Source organism: Mytilus trossulus, unplaced genomic scaffold (genome assembly GCF_036588685.1).
Source record: "Mytilus trossulus isolate FHL-02 unplaced genomic scaffold, PNRI_Mtr1.1.1.hap1 h1tg000085l___fragment_1__unscaffolded, whole genome shotgun sequence".
NCBI lineage: Eukaryota > Metazoa > Mollusca > Bivalvia > Mytilida > Mytilidae > Mytilus > Mytilus trossulus.
This window is the reverse complement of record NW_026963295.1, coordinates 2572540-2595199: the sequence shown is the minus strand read 5'-3', so window position 1 is coordinate 2595199 and position 22660 is coordinate 2572540. Positions and strand designations below refer to the sequence as shown.

The 22660-nt window shown below is 32.8% G+C and overlaps 1 protein-coding gene across 1 annotated transcript; it reads right to left on the bottom strand.

The window, feature by feature from the left end:
* Positions 1–3129: 3129 nt before the first annotated feature.
* LOC134699807 (opioid-binding protein/cell adhesion molecule-like) lies at positions 3130–19730 on the bottom strand. Its single transcript, XM_063561222.1, has 9 exons — positions 19669–19730; positions 14541–14602; positions 14005–14271; positions 10665–10946; positions 9292–9558; positions 8657–8761; positions 5930–5957; positions 5077–5171; positions 3130–3651 (listed from the first exon to the last, which is right to left on the bottom strand). The coding sequence occupies exons 2-9, from the start codon at positions 14599–14601 to the stop codon at positions 3419–3421; spliced, it is 1338 nt and encodes a 445-aa protein (XP_063417292.1). The 5' UTR covers position 14602; positions 19669–19730; the 3' UTR covers positions 3130–3418.
* Between the last annotated feature and the right edge of the window lie 2930 nt (positions 19731–22660).

The following is a 22660-nucleotide window of genomic DNA, read 5'->3' as shown; positions in this document are numbered from 1 at the left end:
ATAATTCTAGGTGACGTGCCGGAATTTTCTAGTATTTGACATACAGTTAAGCTTCCGGGAATTGAAATCCCGTGTGGAGAGAAGTGTTAATTTTAGATACAGGAAAGTTGTGTATTAAAAACTCCTTTATCGATAATTAAGAGACAAATCAAGCTAACTCATGAACAATAAGGGCATTTAATGAACTCCAAATGAAATGAGATCAGATTAGTCCACAGGGAAAAGGAGATGAAAGATACCAAAGTGATATTTAACTCAGAAGTCGAAAACAAACTGACAAGCCATGGGTAAAAAGAAATAACGATAACTACCATCAAATAAACATGCATCAAAACAGGTTTAATCTCCTTTTGAAAGGCCCATAAACAAATAAGTTAGATGCTACATTCTCTACAAAATTAAAACATAAATTTCGCAATAATAGCCTCCCAAATATCCAATCCAAATTAAAATAGCTGCCATCGGATTAAGATCCATATATTCATAAAAAAAATCGCCTACTGGACAAAACAAATATACAAATAAGAAAATGCACAAGCATATCAAATTATCTAATATAGAAGCACTTATTATGTGTTTTTTGTGTTTTTTCATCATCTCCTTGTACTTGTTCATGATGAAGTTTGTAAGTGTTTAATCTCTTTGCAAAGACTTCTGCAAGTGACTTTTTGCAAACAATTTAGAAAAAAATACCATGATTTTTTTCAAATAACTTCTTATTTCAAAACTCAAATACTATTGAATGGTTAGAAATACTTTACCCTAGGAATAGATACCTAAGCTTTATTTGGCCAAAAAAAAATGGAATTTCAGGTACTCAATTCTCTTCCATTTTGTTCTCGTTGGTCTTTTAACTTTATTTTTTCGATCGTTACTGATGAGATTTTTATAGACAACACACAAGGCGTAAACATTTATAATCTTTATATCTTTGAAGAGTTTTTTTTTTAATTCGGATTATACATTTCCGTTCCCACCATTTAGATAATATAAATATAAAAATAAGGAGATGTTGTATCAACTATCCAACAAGGTTCTGTTGTAGTGGATGTAAACAATCGTACGGCTTTCAACAATGAGAAAAGCTATAAAAGGTTGTTACAATTTTATATGCATGTACTTCTTATTGTGAAAATTTTGTGAATTCAGACATTAATGGGATATCTATTATTGCATTTTTTTGAAAAATGGACAAAAAACGGAGATTAGTTATTGCTATTTTAGGAAAATATACCGACAGGATATTTCTGACTTTACAGTAGACAAATAGATTTTTTACGAGATAATGAAGACAAATAGATACAGTTTTTAACAATTTATTTATTTCAAAAATCAAAGCAACATAGTATTGTTAAGTATTTATATATGTGTTATTATTTACAAATAGTTTGAAAACTTTGATACCCTTCAAGATAAACACTAACTTTTTCTACTCTTTGTATAGTTGAAACATATTTATTTATAGTGATTTGGGAAACAATTTATTGCAACTTATATTCCAATTTGCGGTTTTACTGTACCCTAGTGATCATTCAATGGCGGAATACTGTAAACCAACTTATTTTCGCGAGCGATTTGTTTTCGCGAGTAGAAAATTAACGCGAATATAAATCGTCGCGAATATGTAAAAATTTGATCTTTCTTTTTTAAATTACATCAAGTAAATCAGAAAATCGCGAAATTAATGGCCGCGAAATAATCGCGAAAATAAGTTATTTACAGTTATCGTCTGATCTGTATTTTTACCGATTGTGACCAATTCCCAGAGAGTGATTTTGCATGACAACTTTTGTATGTAAATAAGGAGACATTAACCCTGACACGCAACCGGCCATGCTGCCTATGCAGTTCGAACGTTTGTATATTAATTTTGATACATTTGTGGTACTAAATAATCAATTGACTATTGTTGCCTCTATTTACATTAGTTGACATCTACAACATAGTTAAAGACACTCATTTGGTTTGGTTACCCTGATTAATATGTTGTTTATTAGTTTATGATATTTATATAATGGCAACAGTAGTATACTTTTGTTCAGTAGTTATAATTCGATTTAGCACAAAAACAAATCTGGGTTATCAACTAAAACCGAGAGAAACTCATTTACTGCGATCAACCCTAGTTTTTGGTGGGGTTCGTGTTGCTTATTCTTTAGTTTTCTATGTTGTGTCATGCGTTTTATTGTTTGTCTGTGTGTCTTCTTTCATTTTTAGCCAGGCGTTATCAGGTTTTTTTCGATTTATGAGTTTGACTGTCCCTCTGGTATGTTTTGTCTCTCTTTCATTAACTTTAAAAGGAAAACAACGGAAAAATAGGAATAATGAACTATAACAAAAGCAAACGCCAAAATACATAGAAACGGAATGCAGATAGCAACTGCCATATACCTTACTTGGTATAGGACATTTTAAGAAATAATGGTGGATTGAATCTGGTTGTTTGGCTAGCCAAACTTCATGTTTATACATGTTATATGACAATGTTAAAAATACTGCTTAAATAACAACAATACGTGACACTGTTAAACGTTCGTAAACTAATGTTTGAATAAGTTAATGATTAACCGTTATCTGTGCAAGGTCAAGATTTAATCGAATAAAATGTCCAAGTCATAGTATAAGGATTTAAAATCGGTGATGTGTGCTTCTTCGACTTCAAGTGTGCAGCTTTTGAATACAAAAGAAATGGATTTTTAGAATTTTTCTGAGGTTCAAATTGGTTCATTACGAAAAAAGATGCAAAGTATATTTGCATGTCAGCTTTGTTAATTTCATCGTTTTAAATACTATTAAGCTATATCATAAACTTTAAAAATTATCGCTGCAATGTCGGCTTGAAAGATCCCAACGCAAAGAATCTGCTTAATATAATTTCCCACTTATCGACTTCGGTAAATTTATTATTGTTTACGTAATTTCCTTTGTAGGCAATCATGTTCTATTGCAGCACACCATGATGCATAAAGTCTTGGTTCGTATCTAGATATAACAAATGATAAGACATTCAAAGCAGTTTTTTCAGTTCAACACCAATTTCAAGAAGATTAAAGACCTTTAAAAAAACCATCAAACATAAGACAAAATGCAAAAAACAGTAATACTGATAGCGTCCATATTATTGTTCTAAGGATGTTATTTGAAATATTTACAATACTTTTCGAAATCAAGGGGCCAACAAAGACCTGCTCATACATTATGCTGATTTAATAGTATGTTTGTTCAGTTAAATGTATTCTACCTTGGTATTTTGTGGATAATGGTTGGTCCTTTACAATTATTGTCTGCTTCGTTGACATCGTTCTCACTATTTTTTCAGATTCACAGTTTTCTAAACCGCCATTTGTATAAAATATATTTTTGTTATCTGCTGAACAATCTACTTTAGTGAATCCACAAGAAACAGTGTCTAAAAAAGTTAAATGTATAATATGGTTGAATTATTGTTAGTAGTAAGATAAACATGATCGTCTTCAGTTTGATAATTTGCCAATAACATGTTGTATGGTCGTTCATAACCATCGTCCACATTTTCTGACGCATTTGGGTCCTGATCCGATGATGCAGACGAACGTTCTTCATTCACTGGGACTATACCTGAATTTTCCATAACTGAAGTTTCGTCTGTTGATATAACCGGGTTATCATTTCCTGGAAAAGGTAAAATCACAGTATAGTACATTCATTTTAACAATAAACTTTCAGAGGTTTTTTTCTACCAGTGTGTCCGATTGCAGCATTAGTTGAACCATATAAAGTATATGATGATCATTTTTTTTCATTTATTATCATACGTGATTACCATAATTGAATAATTTGTGTTAAGTCGTGTTTAGTGAAGAAAAACCGAAAAAAAAATCAATGCATGAATCAGTATAAGATTATCAAAAAGAAGATGTGATATGATTACCTAAGAGACAATTCTCCAACAGAGACCAAATAACGTAGCAGTTTGAAAATATAGGTCACTTTATCAAAATCCATAGCACGCTATAAAAGGTCCCCAAGTTACAAATGCAAAACAATTTAAACGAGAAAACTAGCAATCAGATTTATGTTTACGTAATTAACGGGGGAAAAAATTATAATCTGCAACAAACGAAAACCTCTGAATCACAAATTCCTATTTATTAGTCAGGCATATAAACAATGTTTTCGGGTGTTGGTGTTTGGGGTAACAGCAACACAAACCAGATCAAACACAAATTATAAAGACAAAAAGGACAGAAAAGCTGATAATGCTTTAATTTCAAAATAAGAAAACTTGACTGTATGATTTATTTTTCATTTTTCTTACAGAAAAGTAACTGGGAATAATTTAATAACTAAATTGCCAATGTGTTTAAGTTATCTAAAAATGTTTGTTAAAATATATTAACAACGAGCTTTCCCTTCTAGAAAATATTAAGTTGCTCGTTTCATACTTGAAAACATAATTGTACTCAACATCAGATCGTAGAGAGCACCCCCCCCCCTTTCCCCCGAATTGTGCAGAATTAATAACGTCATCTTATATCAAGTTTTGCAATAGGATAATTGAATTCATGTACACATAAAATGTATTAGTGTACAAGATACGTGTTTCTGCAATTTTCTTTATCAAGTACGTTTACAACCTACAATTCAAGTAACCAAATGCGCAGTATGTTAAGTATGTTTGCAATACAGATAGTATTTGGTCAACTTTACCCGTTGTACAAAAATTATAAACAAAAATGTAATCTAACAAAGAATCAATCAAATCATTTCAAAATGTATCAAAATACTGTTTTCTAGACCGATAAAACCCACAGGGACTGGCTTAAGGAAATAGCGCACTTACATTTCGGCAGTTACATTTTCAATACTTGAAATATACTAGTGTATTCCTTATTCACAAAAGTGTGTCCATTCCATCAAAATACGTCAGGATATTTTTACACAAGTGTATTTATTTCATTCAATATTTTATAATACATCAGTTGACAAATGTACTCTCACACTGACTTTCCATCAGCAATGGTATCAATCCTATTTTAGTATAGTAAATGTAAACTTTTCCAATTATTGGGGTATATTGTATTTTACATTTCGTACCTTGGGATGTTGTTAATATCAAAATATCTTCATTAATTTCCGTATAATGAACACTTTCATTACCATTCCTTCGAGTTGTTGGATTAACTATCAACCTAAAATTGTAACTTGTTTGAATAAGATAACCTAAATAAGATACATGCAGGTATCGAAGATCAAATTTATTCGTTCATTGTGTGTTAATTTGCGTCTGTTGATTGAGTTAAGCCTTCCATTTGATATTTTATAGTGTATGTTTCTATGTTGTGATGTTATACTATTGTTTCAGAAAAGGGTGAAGGTTTCGTACCATTAAAGCGTTTAATCCCGCTGCAAATGTTTGCACCTGTCCTACGTCAGGAATCTGATGTATAGTAGTTGTTGTCTGTTTATGTAGTTCATACGTTTTTCTCGTTTCTCGTTTTTATATAGATTATGCCGTTGGTTTCCCGTTTGAATGGTTTTACATTACTTATTTTGGGGCCCTATTTAGCTTGCTGTTCGATGTGAGCCAGGGCTCCGTGTTGAAGGCCGTACCTGGACCTATAATGGTTTATTACTTTTATAAATTGTTATATGGATGGAGAATTGTCTCATTGGCCCTCATACCACATCTTCCGATATCTATTAAAAAGTTTTTCTAGATTGTGTGTAGTTCACGTGAGCTTATTTTCTCAGAGTGTTTTTGTAAAATAATATGAAGCTGTCACGCACCACGGTTACTAAAATAACTGTTTTCGAGTATAATTTTTCGTAACATCATAATTAGATCTGGCGTTAAAAAATTTATTCCTGGTATCTATGATGAGTTTATTACCACTCGGAATATCAAAATATCTTTGAAGTTTTATTTGTTTCAAATTACTACACACACCTCTTTTGTAATCTCTGTTTCATGTACCCTGTAATTAAAAAATGAAACGAAAATTACATTACATGTATTGATTAAAATCTTCAAAACATCAATAAATTGATTTTTATCATTTCAATAATAAAAGCAAATTAAACGCTTTCCTCTCTGTAAAGACAATGACAATGCTCATCAATACATCTGATACTTTTTGTAATTTCTATCACATAAATATAGATAAAAATAGTGGATACCGAGGGCCCATTCAAAAACCATCAGTTGACATCACTATGTTTACTTTATTGTGTCAACATCTTATTTATACTGCATACCTAGTCTTTATTCTTGCGTTCAAATCGTTTACATCATGATGTTATCAACATCGTGTCAAATTGTTTTTGTAGGGTTTTTCTGTATACTGAGTAAACATCGGATGACTAAAAGTTCTTGTGAATTTTCGCAAACACTTGTATCAGAAAACAAATCACACATCTATACCCAAAGGTTAGGTTAAGGTACACTTCACAGACACTTTTTTCCGGACACAAGCTTAAGCCATGTGTCGATTATTAAATGACAGGGAATTCAACCTCACCGTAACAACTATTTTATTGTTAATCAGTATACTCTAGTTTGTTGTTATATATTACATTAAAGTCATATGAAACCTCAAATTAAAAAAAAATGAAACATTTTTATAACTAAATGGATTGATTTCATTATAAAACATATGTACATATACTTTTTTCTGTAGAAGATTAATTTTTCCATATTTCAGAAGTTCACTTTTTTAATTGTTTGCTTCCAGGAAGCAATTTGTCGATATATTTCCGTATGCAAGTAAGTTTAGATTGACCCTTCTCGTAAAAATGAAGTGGTCGCAATACGCATCGATCAGTCATGAAATAAACTAGTATCTGATTGTACACGTGCTCAATATCCATGATTCCTTGTTAATTGATGACTATAAGGTGACAATCAGTAAACTACGGCTTCAAAATACGATAAATAATTAGCTGCCATATTTTTACATCATAACAGACAGAGAGAAAAAAAAATGACAATTATACGATATGTGTGCTCAAAAAATGAAAAAATCGTGCACAGACGACTTATCTACATGCATTGGTTTAAGAACTGGATGAACAGTATTTTTCACAAGTCACTCGTTTTGTATAACCTAAATATGTGTATAATAGTTATATGTATTTTTTTTCGTTTGTATATCATTCTATTCTACTAGTATTATAATGAGAGTGCAGTGGAAGTACAAGGTGCTCATTCTTTTGACATAATTCGTTTTTTTTTCTAATAATTGGATTTGAGTGGGTAGATTTTAGTAGGCATTCATATTTTCCCGCGTTTTTTGAAGAAAAAAACTTCTTTAATTTTTCATTTTTTGCCATGGCGTTGTCAGTTTGTTTTAGATTTATAAGTTTTACTGTCCCTTTGGTATCTTTCGTCCCTCTTTTAGATATTCTTCCGCAATATTAACACAAATTATCGTTATTCTTTATTTAATATTGGTAATATATTTGTAACGACACACATTTTCACGTCGTTTATCTACATGCAAGTTCCTTAAAATTTATTTTCATTAATATTTATTGTGAAATTAAATACAAGCGATAAGGAATGTTACTTTGCACTCGTCTATATCCGCGTAATTATACGAATACGTCCGGTGACCATTAAAAAGACGCAAGTAAAGTCGGATCTCGGAAAGATAAATAGTTATCAAAGGTACCAGGATATTTATAAGCCAAACAAGTACGAAGTTGAAGAGCAAAACCAGAAAATCTTCGAGTTACTATGTGAGAATCTGTTTCTCTAATGATTAAAAAGTAAATGAATGTTCTTAACCGAAAATCTCCTTCTGTAACTTTGCATGTTCTACAAACTTGTCAATTTTATTTACGGCTGTAGGTAAATAGTGATTCATTCGGTGAATTTGTAAAGGTCATGACCCTTACACTTCTCTTTCAAAGATGTAAAGTGCCTGAAATATTGAAAACTACTATAGCGGACACCAACCGTGATGGCGTCAGTTAAACTTATGATGGGATGATTTCAACTTCACAACTAACAACTCTAGATAGCTTCCTTGTAAGCAGCATCCTAGAGTACATAATTTTGTAAAAGAATTTGCAATTGACTAGTTACCGACTAATTTCTCTCCGATTTATTAGCATTCCTATTAATGTATGATCATATTGTTGACGATGTAAACAATAAATGAGAGTTTGATCAACGTAAACGATGTGAACATGATACCATGACTACATTTTAATCATCGTGATATTGGCAATATCGACGATGCGAAACATACAAAAGACTTTGTTACATGTAAACGATGTAAAAACAATATCGGAAGTACATTGACGACATAGGGATGTCTAACATGTAAATAATACATAATGTATACGATGTTAAAGCGATATCGTAAATTCCATGCAGACACTGCAATGTCGACACTATCGTATTAATAATGTGTATTTGACATGGATGAATACCTTCGAAAATAATTTGATTATTTGGGTTTAAAGATAAATATTACTTTCCGAACAATGGAAACGTCATATTTAGATTTGACAATGCTGTCTATACCTTTAATGAAACTTTCCGCTTTTGTTTATATTCTCACCACTTGACAGAGCGTTCACTGAAACGGACACTTCTATGGTCGGCTTGTTGTCTCTTTGACACATTCCCCATTTCCAGTCTCAATTTTACCTAAGTTAGTTTACTTACGAACATATATTACCATCCCAGTAACTAAGACTGCAATAATTATCAGTAATACAATAACGATGATGTATGAAGAAAATGTTGATTTTTCTACTGAAGGATGATCGACTGAAACAAATCATGTATATTCGTAAGTTGATTCTTTTAGCGGCCCAAACAACTAAATATATCAATGGTCAGTCAAATCTAAAATTGTTTGACTAGTTTTACTTTAATCTTTACAACGGTTTAAATTCCAAGCAATGATACTAGTACTAGGATATTTCAATTCAATGATAATTTCAGTTTTATTCGAGAACAAAAGAAAAATCAACACTAAGCTCCTGTGTGAACGAAACGAAAATTCCATCAGAACGTCACCATTTACATTTATTAAAACGTTTACTCTTATTCTGCTGATTTTATATCATCACAGGCCGCATTTCCAGGAACATTCAGTCAACCGAGAGACAGCAAACTTAGATTTTAGATTTATTCTAGTGAGTACATTTCAAAATAGTAACATTTTAAACATTTAAAAATTTGTGAATGTACTTTATCTTAAACGATAGTTTGTCCTTTATAATATGTAATGCTATATTAAGTGACCAACAAGAAACTTCAAGAGTTAGTTATACACATCCTATGTGTAGACTTACAATTTACTTGGAGTGAAATAGTTACTGATCCTTTTCCAATGATATTCGTGGCTAAACATGTGTAGTTTCCTTGGTCGTAACGACTGACGTGTTTAATTGTGTAACAAGTTTGCTTCGTTTGATATGTAACAAAAATTTCCTGACTTCCATTCAACAATCTCGTTGCTGATGGTGCTGGGTTGCTAACTACATAACAACATATTGTTTTCGTTTCACCTTCATTGATTTCATCATTCGTAATCTGTAGGCTAAAAACCGTTGGTTTGTCTAAACAAAAAAATGTAAAAAAAATAAAAGTAGTAAGATTCAATATAATTGTAATATTAGGGAAGAGAGACGAGATATATCTAAGGAACATTCAAACTCAAAAGTGGGAAAAAAACTGACAATGTACGTGTTAAATAAAAGAAAAATGATCAAAAGAAAAACAACAGTATACAAAACAGAACATTGAAAACCAAATTATGTGGAACACAAACCCAAAGAAAAATCAGGGGCGATGCCTAGTGTTTTGGAAGGGTGAGCACATATGTCATCCTTCATTTATTTTTGTTTTTTTTTATGACAAAATACATCTCATTACCAGAGTATCAATTTCTTGCCGCAAAAGTCGTTCAAATAAACACCTTGCTAGCAATAAACGGAAACTTGTTTAAATGAAAGCGTACAAATATGAATTTATTGATTTCTGACTGTACAAAATCACAAAATGTCACCATGTTGTAAAATAAATTCAACATAATTTTCTCTATACTAAAAACCATAAGTACTTTTCACACTGAACAACACATATAAGAGTTATTCCGGGTAACATTGACGTGTGCTGTTTTATTATTGTATTTGGACCAAACGCATTTACGACAATGGTTCGGAACATTAAATTCCGAAAAATTTATATATGAGCCAAAATTAAACAAACATACAAGACTAACAAAGGCCAGATGTTCCTGACTTGGGACAGGCGCAAAAATGCGGCGGGGCTAAACATGTTTTGTTAGATCTCAATCCTCCCCTTTTTCCAATTTAGAATAAACAAACAAACAGCAAAACGCGCAGTAAAACTCATACATATATTTCTCTATTTCATTGCATTGTATTTTAATTTGATTTACATTGATCTTCTTAATATACTGAGATTTGAGTATCTGTAAACTGATGTTGTTGCAATTTGGACTAAAATTAGTTGCTGGACAATACTCACAGTATTATGCCCAAAATCGTGACTTACAGTTAAAAAATATATATGAAATATATAAAGTAAAATATTACCGTATACATCCCACGTAAACTGAAATCTTTTCTGCAAATGTCAATTTCTTAACATGTCAATGAATTGTTACCATATTATAAATATTTGAGCAAAGATAACTTACAGTTGATGTTTAACTGGACTGTCTTTCTCAATGGTTGATTTGATAATGGACTCCTTGCCTCACATGTATATTCTGCATTATGATCCAGTTTTGTTGGTATTAATATATACTCAATCTTTCCATGTTCACCAGTCTTCACGGTGTTGTTGTTTCGTATGAGCGATAATGTTTCTTGTGGTTTTCCACTTTGAACCCTGCATATGACACTTAGTGCAATGCTTTCTATTCCATGTATTTTACTATCTTTTGATTCGTAATCAAATGACATATTCGTAGGCAATGCTAAAACATACAAATTCAACAAAAATGTTATTACTTTGTAAGATTTAGAAAATACAATTTTGGAACAATAGATATTGTACAGTTAGAGAGCTATGTGCATACAGAACTAGAAATAAGTTGAGCTACGGGTCTCTAACATATAGAGATTTCATTATTATTACTATGCTCTTTCGGTAGGCTTTGGCTAAATCATTTAAATCGAACTAAACGGAGGATTTCTTCTTTCCTCTTGATGTTTAAGGAATGTGATTAAGTCGAATTGTGATAACGCAAAATCAGTCTTGATTTTGAATATAGGGATGAAAATTAAAAAAATATTGTGTCACGTGATCATTACTTGGGTATACTCGACTATAACATTAATGTAATAAGTTTGAAACTAAAACTAACAAAGACAAAAACAATCAAACCCAAAGACTTATAAAACCAAAGGACATTTACATCAGCAGTTACAAATAATAAATAAAAAAACAACACGAACTCCACTAAAAATCAGTAGTGAAATCAGGTACTCCGGAAGGGTAAGCATTCCCTGTATCGTATACGGCACCCGTCGTGTTATTTCTTTGTTCATTTCGGTAATGAGGGAAAGTTATTATGACTGAGGAAGATATGATTGCTGACACACTTTTGGCATAATGGCCAATCAGTTCATGGTGGCAACCGTAAAATTTCTTGAGTGACGACCTTAATTTGATTGATTCATAGCCCTGTCTTGGCAACTTTTGAGAAAGCAGTATTCCTTGTGAACAAAATCAACGTACTTTGAGTTATTTCTAGAGTAACGTATCAGTTGAGACACATATACTCCATATGCTGCTGCCGCTGGGATGTTGCTACACAGAAATGGAAAGTTGACTATAGGAAAATTAAAATCATCGCGTTTGTCATAAATTTAGGTATTCAACCTACCATCAGTAGTCATTTCGAGAATAAGGTCTAAATATGAAGCTGATTTGTCTGTGTCGATAATATCTTTAATTTCAAGTTCACTTGAATATATTAAATTTAAGTGATCACTGAATCTATTATTATTAAGAGACAATACATCATGAATTTACCGAAAGGTGAAATTAAAAGACTGTGCTAATTTCTTTTCTCTTTTCTGTACCAGCCCTTAGATAAGTTCTGCTTCATAGAAATACAAAAACAAATCTGCAAGTAAAGGGCTTCGTCTACATAAGACTCAACAGTGACGCTGAGATAAAATAGTTATGTATCCAGGTACAGAGTTGAAGAGCATGGAGAACCCAAAATTCCAAAAAGTTGTTCCAAATACCTAGTAAGGTAATCTATTCCTGGGATAAGAAAATCCTGAATTTTTCAAAAAAAATCAAAGTTGAATTGTTTTTTCACTGCACTCACTTCAAGCTAGCAACCATTCACTGAAGTAGTTACTAGATAAATATTTTGCCAGTTAATCAGTTTGTGGAAGATCAATTCAAACTGTAATTGGTAAACTATTTGAGCAATTGCTATTGAGAAAGGCCAAAGCCTTCAGGGTAAGCACATACAGTGACATGGTGATTAGTGCATCAAGTTTGTATGTTCGAATATAAAATGAAGTGAACCATAAATGACCATAGCAAACATATTATACTTGTTTTATTTCATAGTCTTACTTTTCAAAAGAATTAGATGCATTTTAGTGTACTGACAGAGATTTGAATAACTAGAAAATTAAAAGTAAGTTTTGTTAATAAAAGAGGGTTCATTTTAGAACTGCATTACGTACTTAATTGGAAAAACTATATATTAATATAAATACAAGTATTATATAAATACTCATAAAGGCAATATTAGTATACCGCTGTATAATAGCCATAAATCGGTTTAACTGAAACAAATCCGGGTCACAAACCAAAATTGTGGGAAACGCATCAACTATAAGAGGAAACACACTCATATGTTTCATTGATATTTATAGAAAAATAATAACTTGTTTCCTGTTTCAATCGAAAGGCCCTCAACATATACAAAACAAACTAAAATAACAAAAGCATCTATAGCCAAGGACAATTAAAAACGGAAAGTCTCTTAATGAACCTCCTCTACTTTATTTTATTACTTCCAGAACCTAGAGCATTACCGAGTAATGTGCTCATACATCATATATTGAAAATTATCACTTATTTCACATACAAAGTATTCTATCAGAGTATTGTTGGTTCATCATGTTCATAGCCTCATGAGAATTTAAAATGTAAATACTGAATGCAATTCATTTAAACATTAAGTTAATGTGTGGATTTTAATCAATTAATCGTTTTGTTGTGCATCTTGTTTTTTTTGGTGGATATAAGTTTTTGATCTATTGCAAAATACGAAAATAAAAAAACTAAATCGAACCTAAGACTATTTGCTTATCTTATCTTATACAATGCATATCACTCTTTTAGTTTTACAATAAAAACAACACGACGGGTGCCACATTTGGAGCAACATAAGTTTACCTTTATCTGTGCATCTGAGATCACCCCATTGTACTGGGTAAATATTCATATAACATTAACACATTATCGTCCTGAATATGCCTTTATTTTGCCACTGAATTTTCAAAAGCCGTATGCATACATCATCATCAGCATTTGTAGTTTCTTTCCATTTCAACTACTATCATGATAGCGAAATCGACATAATGTTTGCATATATGTTTCAATACATGGGAGGTATACTGTAATATCTACAAATTGTACATCTGTCATTGCGCTAAATGTAGATATATAGAGATTTGTATGACACTGTTGTTTACAAAGAAAGGCAGCAACTAAAATGGAAGTTAACCGCTTGACTGAATCTTGGATATATTTTAATGACTAGTTATGTTTCCTGGCTACGAAGATGATTAAACTTGAATGATTGACTTCTAAAACATTTTGAATTCTACAGTATCATTGGTTTTTTTTCATATTTAGAAAGAATTAAAACATAATGGTAATAAATGGCAAATTTCTGGTAGTCAATTAATTTCGTTTCCTTGTCTCCAGATAATTGACAGCAATATAACATTTTTTGTCATTTCTCTTCTATATTGAAACTTACGTTTTTCTTTACTTACTTTCCATTTGTAAAGTATAACGGTTAGAATTGCAGTAGTAGAGACCTTCGTCAAAACTAGAGGCATTAGTTATCTCTAGGTCAAAATCGTTAGTTTGATTACTTCTGATGACTTTTAACCAATTGTAATTTTCGTCAGGATCGTATGTCCAACCCCGTGGGTGCTTCGAAAGGTGTGCTGATTTAATCCACCATGAGTATGTGCCATCGGATGTGCATTTGAGTAACACAGTCGACCCTTTTGAATACAATCTAACAGGAGAGGCTTCTACAACATATTTTGTCCGTTATTGATTTGACCGAAATAATGTTTTGCATACCGTTATACGTACTGACATGCATATCTTTGTCTTTTTGTGAAAGACACAAATATAATAATATATGAACCTCGTTCGCATACTTTATGTTTATAAGCAAAACATATGCATTAAATATACCGACTGCATTAGAAACGTTTATTTTTACCAATAATAAAGTGTATGACTTCTGTTAATAGTTTTGAGACGGAAACGATCTGAAAATAAGGAGACATATTACCTGCTAAATGAAACACAGCTGCAGTGAACATCCAAATTCTAAATGGTAACGTTGTCTTCATTCTTCAATGAAATATACAGATATATGCGTATATTATTGCGAGTTGAATATGTATTGTATACTATATATATTCCACTCCATATAAAAATTAATCATGATATACTGAGGATTTCTGTCATTTTGACCAAAAAAAATATATGGCATAACAAATATTTCATTCTACTTACACATATTTAGAAAATGAAGACACCAGAAGCAAAGCTTTCTTTCGTAAAACTTTTGTTTAGTATCACTTAACAGTGTCTTTATTCATGTAAATTGACTCTCAATAAATCATCATATAATGACTAATTTATCAATTCTTTGTTTTTTTTCTAAGAATATCAAATTTGAATTGATATAAGTGGTCATTGTTTGACTTTTGTGATAAAATAAAGAATAATTACGATGAATACTCTCTTAGAGAGAGCCGAAAGATATCAAAGGGACATTCACACTCATAGGTCAAAAAATAGATTAACAACGCCATGGCTAAAAAAGAAAAGGACCAACAAACAAACAACAGTACAAACACACAACATAAAAAATCATAGATTGAGAAACACGAACCCAGTCAAAAACTGGGGGGTAAGGTTTCCTCACAATCGTGGAAAAATGTGTTACTATCTAGACGAAACCAAGAACTTTTATATTAATGTAGGCAAACAGTAGTTTGCCAGTGTCAAAATTACATAAACCTTTTTATCAGATGCATATCATCGAAACAAACAAAAACTCGTGCGAAATTGAAATAAGTGGTTACAGCTTTGCATGCATCACCCGCCATGGGAAACCACACTTCATCAAAATGTCACAATCGCTATAATGACCAGATCAAATCTCAGACCGCGAATACATGTCGCTTATGAGTTGAGACACAGACATATCGTATTTTCTTTCACAAGGAATATTAAATTATGACATTTGATGAGCCCTGTAAAAATGAAATGTAACATTTTGTCTTGCGTTTTTTTCTTTTTAATGAGCCTTCCTTGTCAAATTTTATTTAGAAAAGCTTTTTAGTAGGCACAAAATAAATTTCTGTGGAAATAATGACATTTGTAAATTAAATGTATATAAACTAAGTAATTGTGGTATGATTGCACATGATACAAATATCAACCAGAGTCAAATTGAAATTGATGTAATAAGTACATGTCCCTTGAGGTCTTCAACAATTAGCAAAACCAATACCATACAGTATCTATACTATTAAACGAGAAGACCTCATTTTGTGTGTCGCTTCTCTTCCTTCCACAATAAATCAACCATAATGCCTCTGTTTCCTATAGGTAACATGCATAGTCGCATTTGTCATCCATTCCTATGATTATTCAGATTGAGTTATTTTGGGGGAAAAAACGACAGAAAAGAAGTCCGGATATGATTCCGTCATCGGACGGACTTTTAATCATAGATTATACTTCCGGTTTGAAAGATGCACAAATACAACCAATCGTATGATACATAACATTAAAGAAAAATAATTAAGCCAATCAGAGCGTTCTCCATATCATGGTGTTTATATCGCAAGAACCACAACTATTATACCTCCTTTGGGCTAAGAGAGGACAATGATTTGTCCGCGTTTATCTACATTTAAACTACGCTTGTACTTCTTTAACATATAGAGACTCTCTGTATTCTGTCTACTTTGAAATGTTTACTATTTAAGAGGTCCTACCAGTTGCATATATATTAAAATAAGTAAAACATGTGGAAACAAAGTACACGGATGCCACATCGGCACTATATTTACTAACTTTCGAGTTGATTGGACTTCAACATCATCACCTTTTCGTCCACCTCGACCAAAAACTTTAACCGGAAGCGGGACAGACGGACGGACGGACAGACGGATGAACGAACGAACGCACATATGCACAGACTAGAAAACATAATGCCCATAAATGGGGCATACAAATTTATTGTTGAAAGTGAAAATAGTGATTTGGCAAAAATAAAAATGAAAGTAGGTTAGAGATTAGAGGGAGGCAGGACCTTTTTTGGGACGTCGGGATCGCAGTGGCGGATCCAAAAGGGGGGTTCCGGGGGTTGAAACCCCCTTTTTTTTAAATCAATGCATTTAAATGGGGACATGTAGTTGGAACCCCCCTTTTTGTCCTTGGTTAGGACCCCCCTTTTAAAAAGGCTGGATCCGCCACTGGATCGGATGTTTTTAAGCTCGGGGTTTGGGGATTGATCCTTGCTGGGGCCGGGAATATATTTTTCGATTTTAGAATTTCGGGAAAATTTCTTAAAATTCTGAATCTCCGGATTTCAAGGTTTCAAGCACGGGATTTCGGGATCAGGACCTCTACGACCACCCCTCAAATTAGCCATAGTCTGTCTTAGTCATTTATACATGATTTATATCCTACCATTGGCATGTTAATAAGGCTCTCAAAAGAAAAAGCACTGATGGATTGTCCTAGAACCATATTTTATTAGACTAATAATGGTCTATATATAAGCAGTTACATTTATTTCATGTTTGAAGCGGTGCAAATTTTAAATTCAATTTGACTTTTACCAATAGATGCATTGTAGCAAAGGAGAAAAAGAATTGTGGTCTGAGGCCAGCAACACGAAAATAATTGAATTTAACAGAAAGGAAACAAATATCGGACTTTGGAAAAAGGGAGAGGGCTTTTGATACCTTTTTATGAAATTCTCCATACATAATATCTTTTACAAAAAAATCATCCTACAACAGTTGTATATTATGCCCGCGATTTCGCGGGTGTGTTCTACTTTGAAATGTTTACTATTTAAGAGGTCCTACCAGTTGCATATATATTACAATAAGTAAAACATGTGGAAACAAAGTACACGGATGCCACATCGGCACTATATTTACTAACTTTCGAGTTGATTGGACTTCAACATCATCACCTTTTCGTCCACCTCGACCAAAAACTTTAACCGGAAGCGGGACAGACGGACGGACGGACAGACGGATGAACGAACGAACGCACATATGCACAGACTAGAAAACATAATGCCCATAAATGGGGCATACAAATTTATTGTTGAAAGTGAAAATAGTGATTTGGCAAAAATAAAAATGAAAGTAGGTTAGAGATTAGAGGGAGGCAGGACCTTTTTTGGGACGTCGGGATCGCAGTGGCGGATCCAAAAGGGGGGTTCCGGGGGTTGAAACCCCCTTTTTTTTAAATCAATGCATTTAAATGGGGACATGTAGTTGGAACCCCCCTTTTTGTCCTTGGTTAGGACCCCCCTTTTAAAAAGGCTGGATCCGCCACTGGATCGGATGTTTTTAAGCTCGGGGTTTGGGGATTGATCCTTGCTGGGGCCGGGAATATATTTTTCGATTTTAGAATTTCGGGAAAATTTCTTAAAATTCTGAATCTCCGGATTTCAAGGTTTCAAGCACGGGATTTCGGGATCAGGACCTCTACGACCACCCCTCAAATTACCCGTAGTCTGTCTTAGTCATTTATACATGATTTATATCCTACCATTGGCATGTTAATAAGGCTCTCAAAAGAAAAAGCACTGATGGATTGTCCTAGAACCATATTTTATTAGACTAATAATGGTCTATATATAAAAAGTTACATTTATTTCATGTTGGAAGCGGTGCAAATTTTAAATTCAATTTGACTTTTACCAATAGATGCATTGTAGCAAAGGAGAAAAAGAATTGTGGTCTGAGGCCAGAAACACGAAAATAATTGAATTTAACAGAAAGGAAACAAATATCGGACTTTGGAAAAAGGGAGAGGGCTTTTGATACCTTTTTATGAAATTCTCCATACATAATATCTTTTACAAAAAAATCATCCTACAACAGTTGTATATTATGCCCGCGATTTCGCGGGTGTGTTCTAGTGGTATTAAAAGCTCCGACAGCAAAAATTCAAATGAGAAAACCAGTTGCCTCATTATGTTCAAAACAACAAACGAGAAAAGACACGATTGACAGCCACTTAATTACTGGCTCCCGATTTAAGAAATGCACATTCAGGATCTGAGACCAAGGCTAATAGAAATAAGAAGATGTGGTATGATGGCCAATGATACAACTCTCCATCATAGTCACAATGAGTGAAGAGCAAACACTTATAGGTCATAGTACGGCCTTTAACACGGAGCCTTGGCTCACAGCGAACAGCAAGCTATGAAGGGCCAACAATAGTCTTGTGTAAAACAATTCAAACAGGAAAACCAATGGTCTTATCTATATAAAAATGAAAAATAAAAAGACGTATGAACCACATAAACAGACGACAACCACCGAACAACAGGTTGCAATGTGTCAGCAAAACAAACAGGCACAAAAGTACAATATTTTAAAAATTGAATTACAGCAGTCAAAACAGTGCTTTTATCTTAATCACTATAAAAACAGATATCTATTTCAAAAAAGGTAGCAATTTGGCATATTGACACTATATCGATAAAGTACTCAGCATTAATGAAAGGCAAGAAAACAGAATTGAATATTACACAATGGTGGGATGTATATACCCCGAGCCACTTAAAAGCATATTACCAAAATCTATACTACAAGACCAGCAAGCATCATTTGTGAAACTGATGCGGAATTTTATCAACAGAGTCTTGTTATCTTCCAATGTTTTAGAAAAAGGACAAGACTTTAATCCTGGTTCATTTGCCTGCTGCTCAGACACTGGCGACGTTTTATCAAATCTGATTAAAGTACGAAAAAAATCCAAAAAGAAGAATTGTAAAAATAGATGTCCCCTTTAAGAAGATTGGTAAAAATTTAGAAGGAAAATTTTTCCATGCGTATTTTGAATTTATACATTAATGAAGTCTTTTTTATTCATTATATTGTTAAATTATAAGACAATGTGGCCAATTAAGAAAGAGTTAATGCACGAAGGTGTTCCTGGGTGTACACAAATAAAACGTCATAAACAAATAATTTCATAATACACTCGATACATTCTTAAGATAAGAAAATGAAAACATTATCAAAACTTGGAATGATCATGTGTGCTCTGTAAATGATGGCAGATCCTGTCAAGCTTGTAATATCCGTTGTTTTACCCATGTGTCGACGTTTAATGCAAGTGTGTCCTTCAAATTAAACACTTACCTACAAATTACCACCAAGTGCAATTTCCATGCTAATTTTGTAATAATAAAATAAAACTTAAAAAAAAAAAAAGTCTTTGAACGACACAATAACTTCTTATTCAGTTGAACACGAAAACAGTGTACGGCCTTACAATATCTGTAATGTGATTCATGTATTCACATATCAAAATTGTAAAAACCCAAATAAATTTCTCACAGAAAAAACGCCAGAAAAACGGAAATATGACAATAGCATAACGAAAGTCTTTCCGTTATATGACGTGTTGAATAAAAGATAAAAATCTTATCATGTTCTAAATTTGAAGTCAATTCTGAGTACGGTGACCAGACCCAATATTTTTTAGATTTAATCGTCAAACATACTATATGGCTATATTATATATCATTGGATTCGGAAAAAATGAGTACTATTAAAATATCGATTTTTTTGCATAAAATGAGGTCAAAGATCAAATTCTGTTTTTATTTTTTCTTCTTCCATACTTTTTTTAAATTTGAAGAAATATATAACAATTGAAGTTAAATTCTAGATACAGACATTTTCTTATATCAATAATCAATGAAAATGTTAAAAAAGAATGAAAAAAAAAATTTTCTTCTTGAAATTGGCGTTTTTCAAATACTTGTTCTATTACACAAGATATCAACACATATTCGGTTAAAATTACAATAGTTACCTTGCCGGCTGACATTCAACCTCATCAATAAATGATTAATTTTATTTTTACCTGCATCTAACTGTCATGAAGGCATATTTTGCATAAGATCATTCATGAAATTCATTAAAACTAAAAAGCACTCAATACTTCGAAAATAGTTACAATTCAACATTCCAATCAAAGAGAACCACACAACAAAATTATAACTTCTGGTTAATTGTCAAGGAACATAATTTAAGTTTTTTTACAAAATTCTTACCCTTTACAGGATCAAAGCCCCGGACATGTAAGGTTTTGTAGTGAACAAACACATGACTTTTTCGCATGCAGATTTTCCTTTCAATAAAGACACCAGATCCTGTAAGAATTCTGCTAAAATATGTCCTGGAAAAATAAACGGGGTGTAATGCAACATTTTACTCTCGCCCACCGTATTCTAAAGATGACCGGATAGAGGTTTAGCAATGTGTAATGCGGTCCAAATTTTAGTTTGAAATGAAGTACGTAAAAACATACTGTTTCAGTGCCGTCTCGCAGGAAGGTTACCTGACTAAACTTACATCTTTACTAGTAGCAAACTTGAATAATTATAATGACGGAGTGGTTTTAAAGAGACAGTTCTGATCATAAACCCTTGAAATTATCTTTCATGCCAAAACAAGGGCTTCATCATTGTCAATATTATACCGAAACTCTAAAATAAACTGAAATAGTCGTGCGTGTCCTTCGAAGTCTTGTAGACAGTTTGTATACCTACTCCAAAAAGAGACGAAGTTGCGTTGCATCCGGTAAGTACATGTGTAGCAGGCAATAGTTTACAAATTGTTGGGGAAAGACATCTGCAACTTCAACTCTCTTGTATGTGACCTATTTTTTATAGTAGCGAACACACAGAACAATTACAATTGTATAAGAGGTCCGTATGATTGTTTCACATTTCCCTAAACTCCGTGTCAAAGGTTAAGGCATTGGGTATATGCCTTTTCTTGAGTGCCGAACAAGGAACGACAGCCATGAACAGTGTTGGAATTAACAAACGTTTTGACTATGTAAAGCTCACATCAGGTGGAATCTTATGGGATTTGTCAAAGTTTTCCAGTCAGGAATAGTTCTCCGCTCTATAATCTGATACACTTTCATGGAAGCTTCATGCAGTCTCTATACGGCGTTCCCTTTCTGCAAATTTTATACAGTTGTTTGTATCGTAGTGGTCAAAACAATATGCTACTATGTGCGCCATAGAAAAGTATTGGGACATATTTTGTTTTAATAGTTAGCTGCAAGGTCGCCGTATGTTTTACCTTTTTTTGCATTAATAAATTGAGCCAATGCCATACCATCTCTTATGTAAGTTGTGAGTGATGGTATAAAGGAAGGTAGGGAAAGTGCACAAGAGACTTAAGATTCGAATTGCTTCACAAAATCCGACTTGCATGATTTTCTCATGGTGCCGTCATTTTGAAAAGGGGATAATAGAATGGGTGCGACAACACATGCTCTGTGATAAGATCATCTCTACATTTTCCCAAAATCAGTGCACGTCTAATCACAAGTTATGGATTTATGCGACCTGACAGAATTTCCCCCGATTTATATTTAAGGTTTGTGTTTGACTTAGATATTGGACTATAAAAATTCCTTTTGATATTAGGAAAGAGCACAAGTGATAAAATGTTTAGACATGTTCAAGCCTCCCTCGACTACTGTGAGTAAATAACCTCGAATATTTCTTGAAGCATGCATTTAAGAAGAGATATTGATAAGACATTGAGGGAGGAATTCCACACCCAAGGGATCAGTCATGGATAATTCAGATGGTTCACAATGGCAATAACATGTTCTTTATCTCTTTTCTTTGCTGTTGGCTTTGTTTCTTCTTGTGAATTGGCATAATTTGCATCAAGTCCATCCCTTTTCAGCATTAAACGACAAATGGATTCTATTAAATGTCTAGTAAGGGTCCATCTAACAAGCGCAGACTTTTGATTTGTTATGCCTAAAGTGTCACCTAATCCTCGTGAGGCTATTATAACGGTCTTTTCTGTTGCCATGTCGTAGTACTGTTAAAATATCCAGGATCTGTATAAAAAGCGAAGTAGCCATCTATAAAAGGTGATCGAATGTTCTCAGAAAATTGAAGCATATCGAGTATCCACCTTCGTACGCTACGGTTGGTTACAAAAATATAATGTTTCATTTAAGATGACGATCTCAAGGAAGAGACCAATTTCCTTCTCGTTCTGCTCTAAACATTTGACAGCTAAATGTCTACTGCTTCAAGGAACATATTCCAGTATGTAAATGTAAATAATACATAACATCCTAATTGCG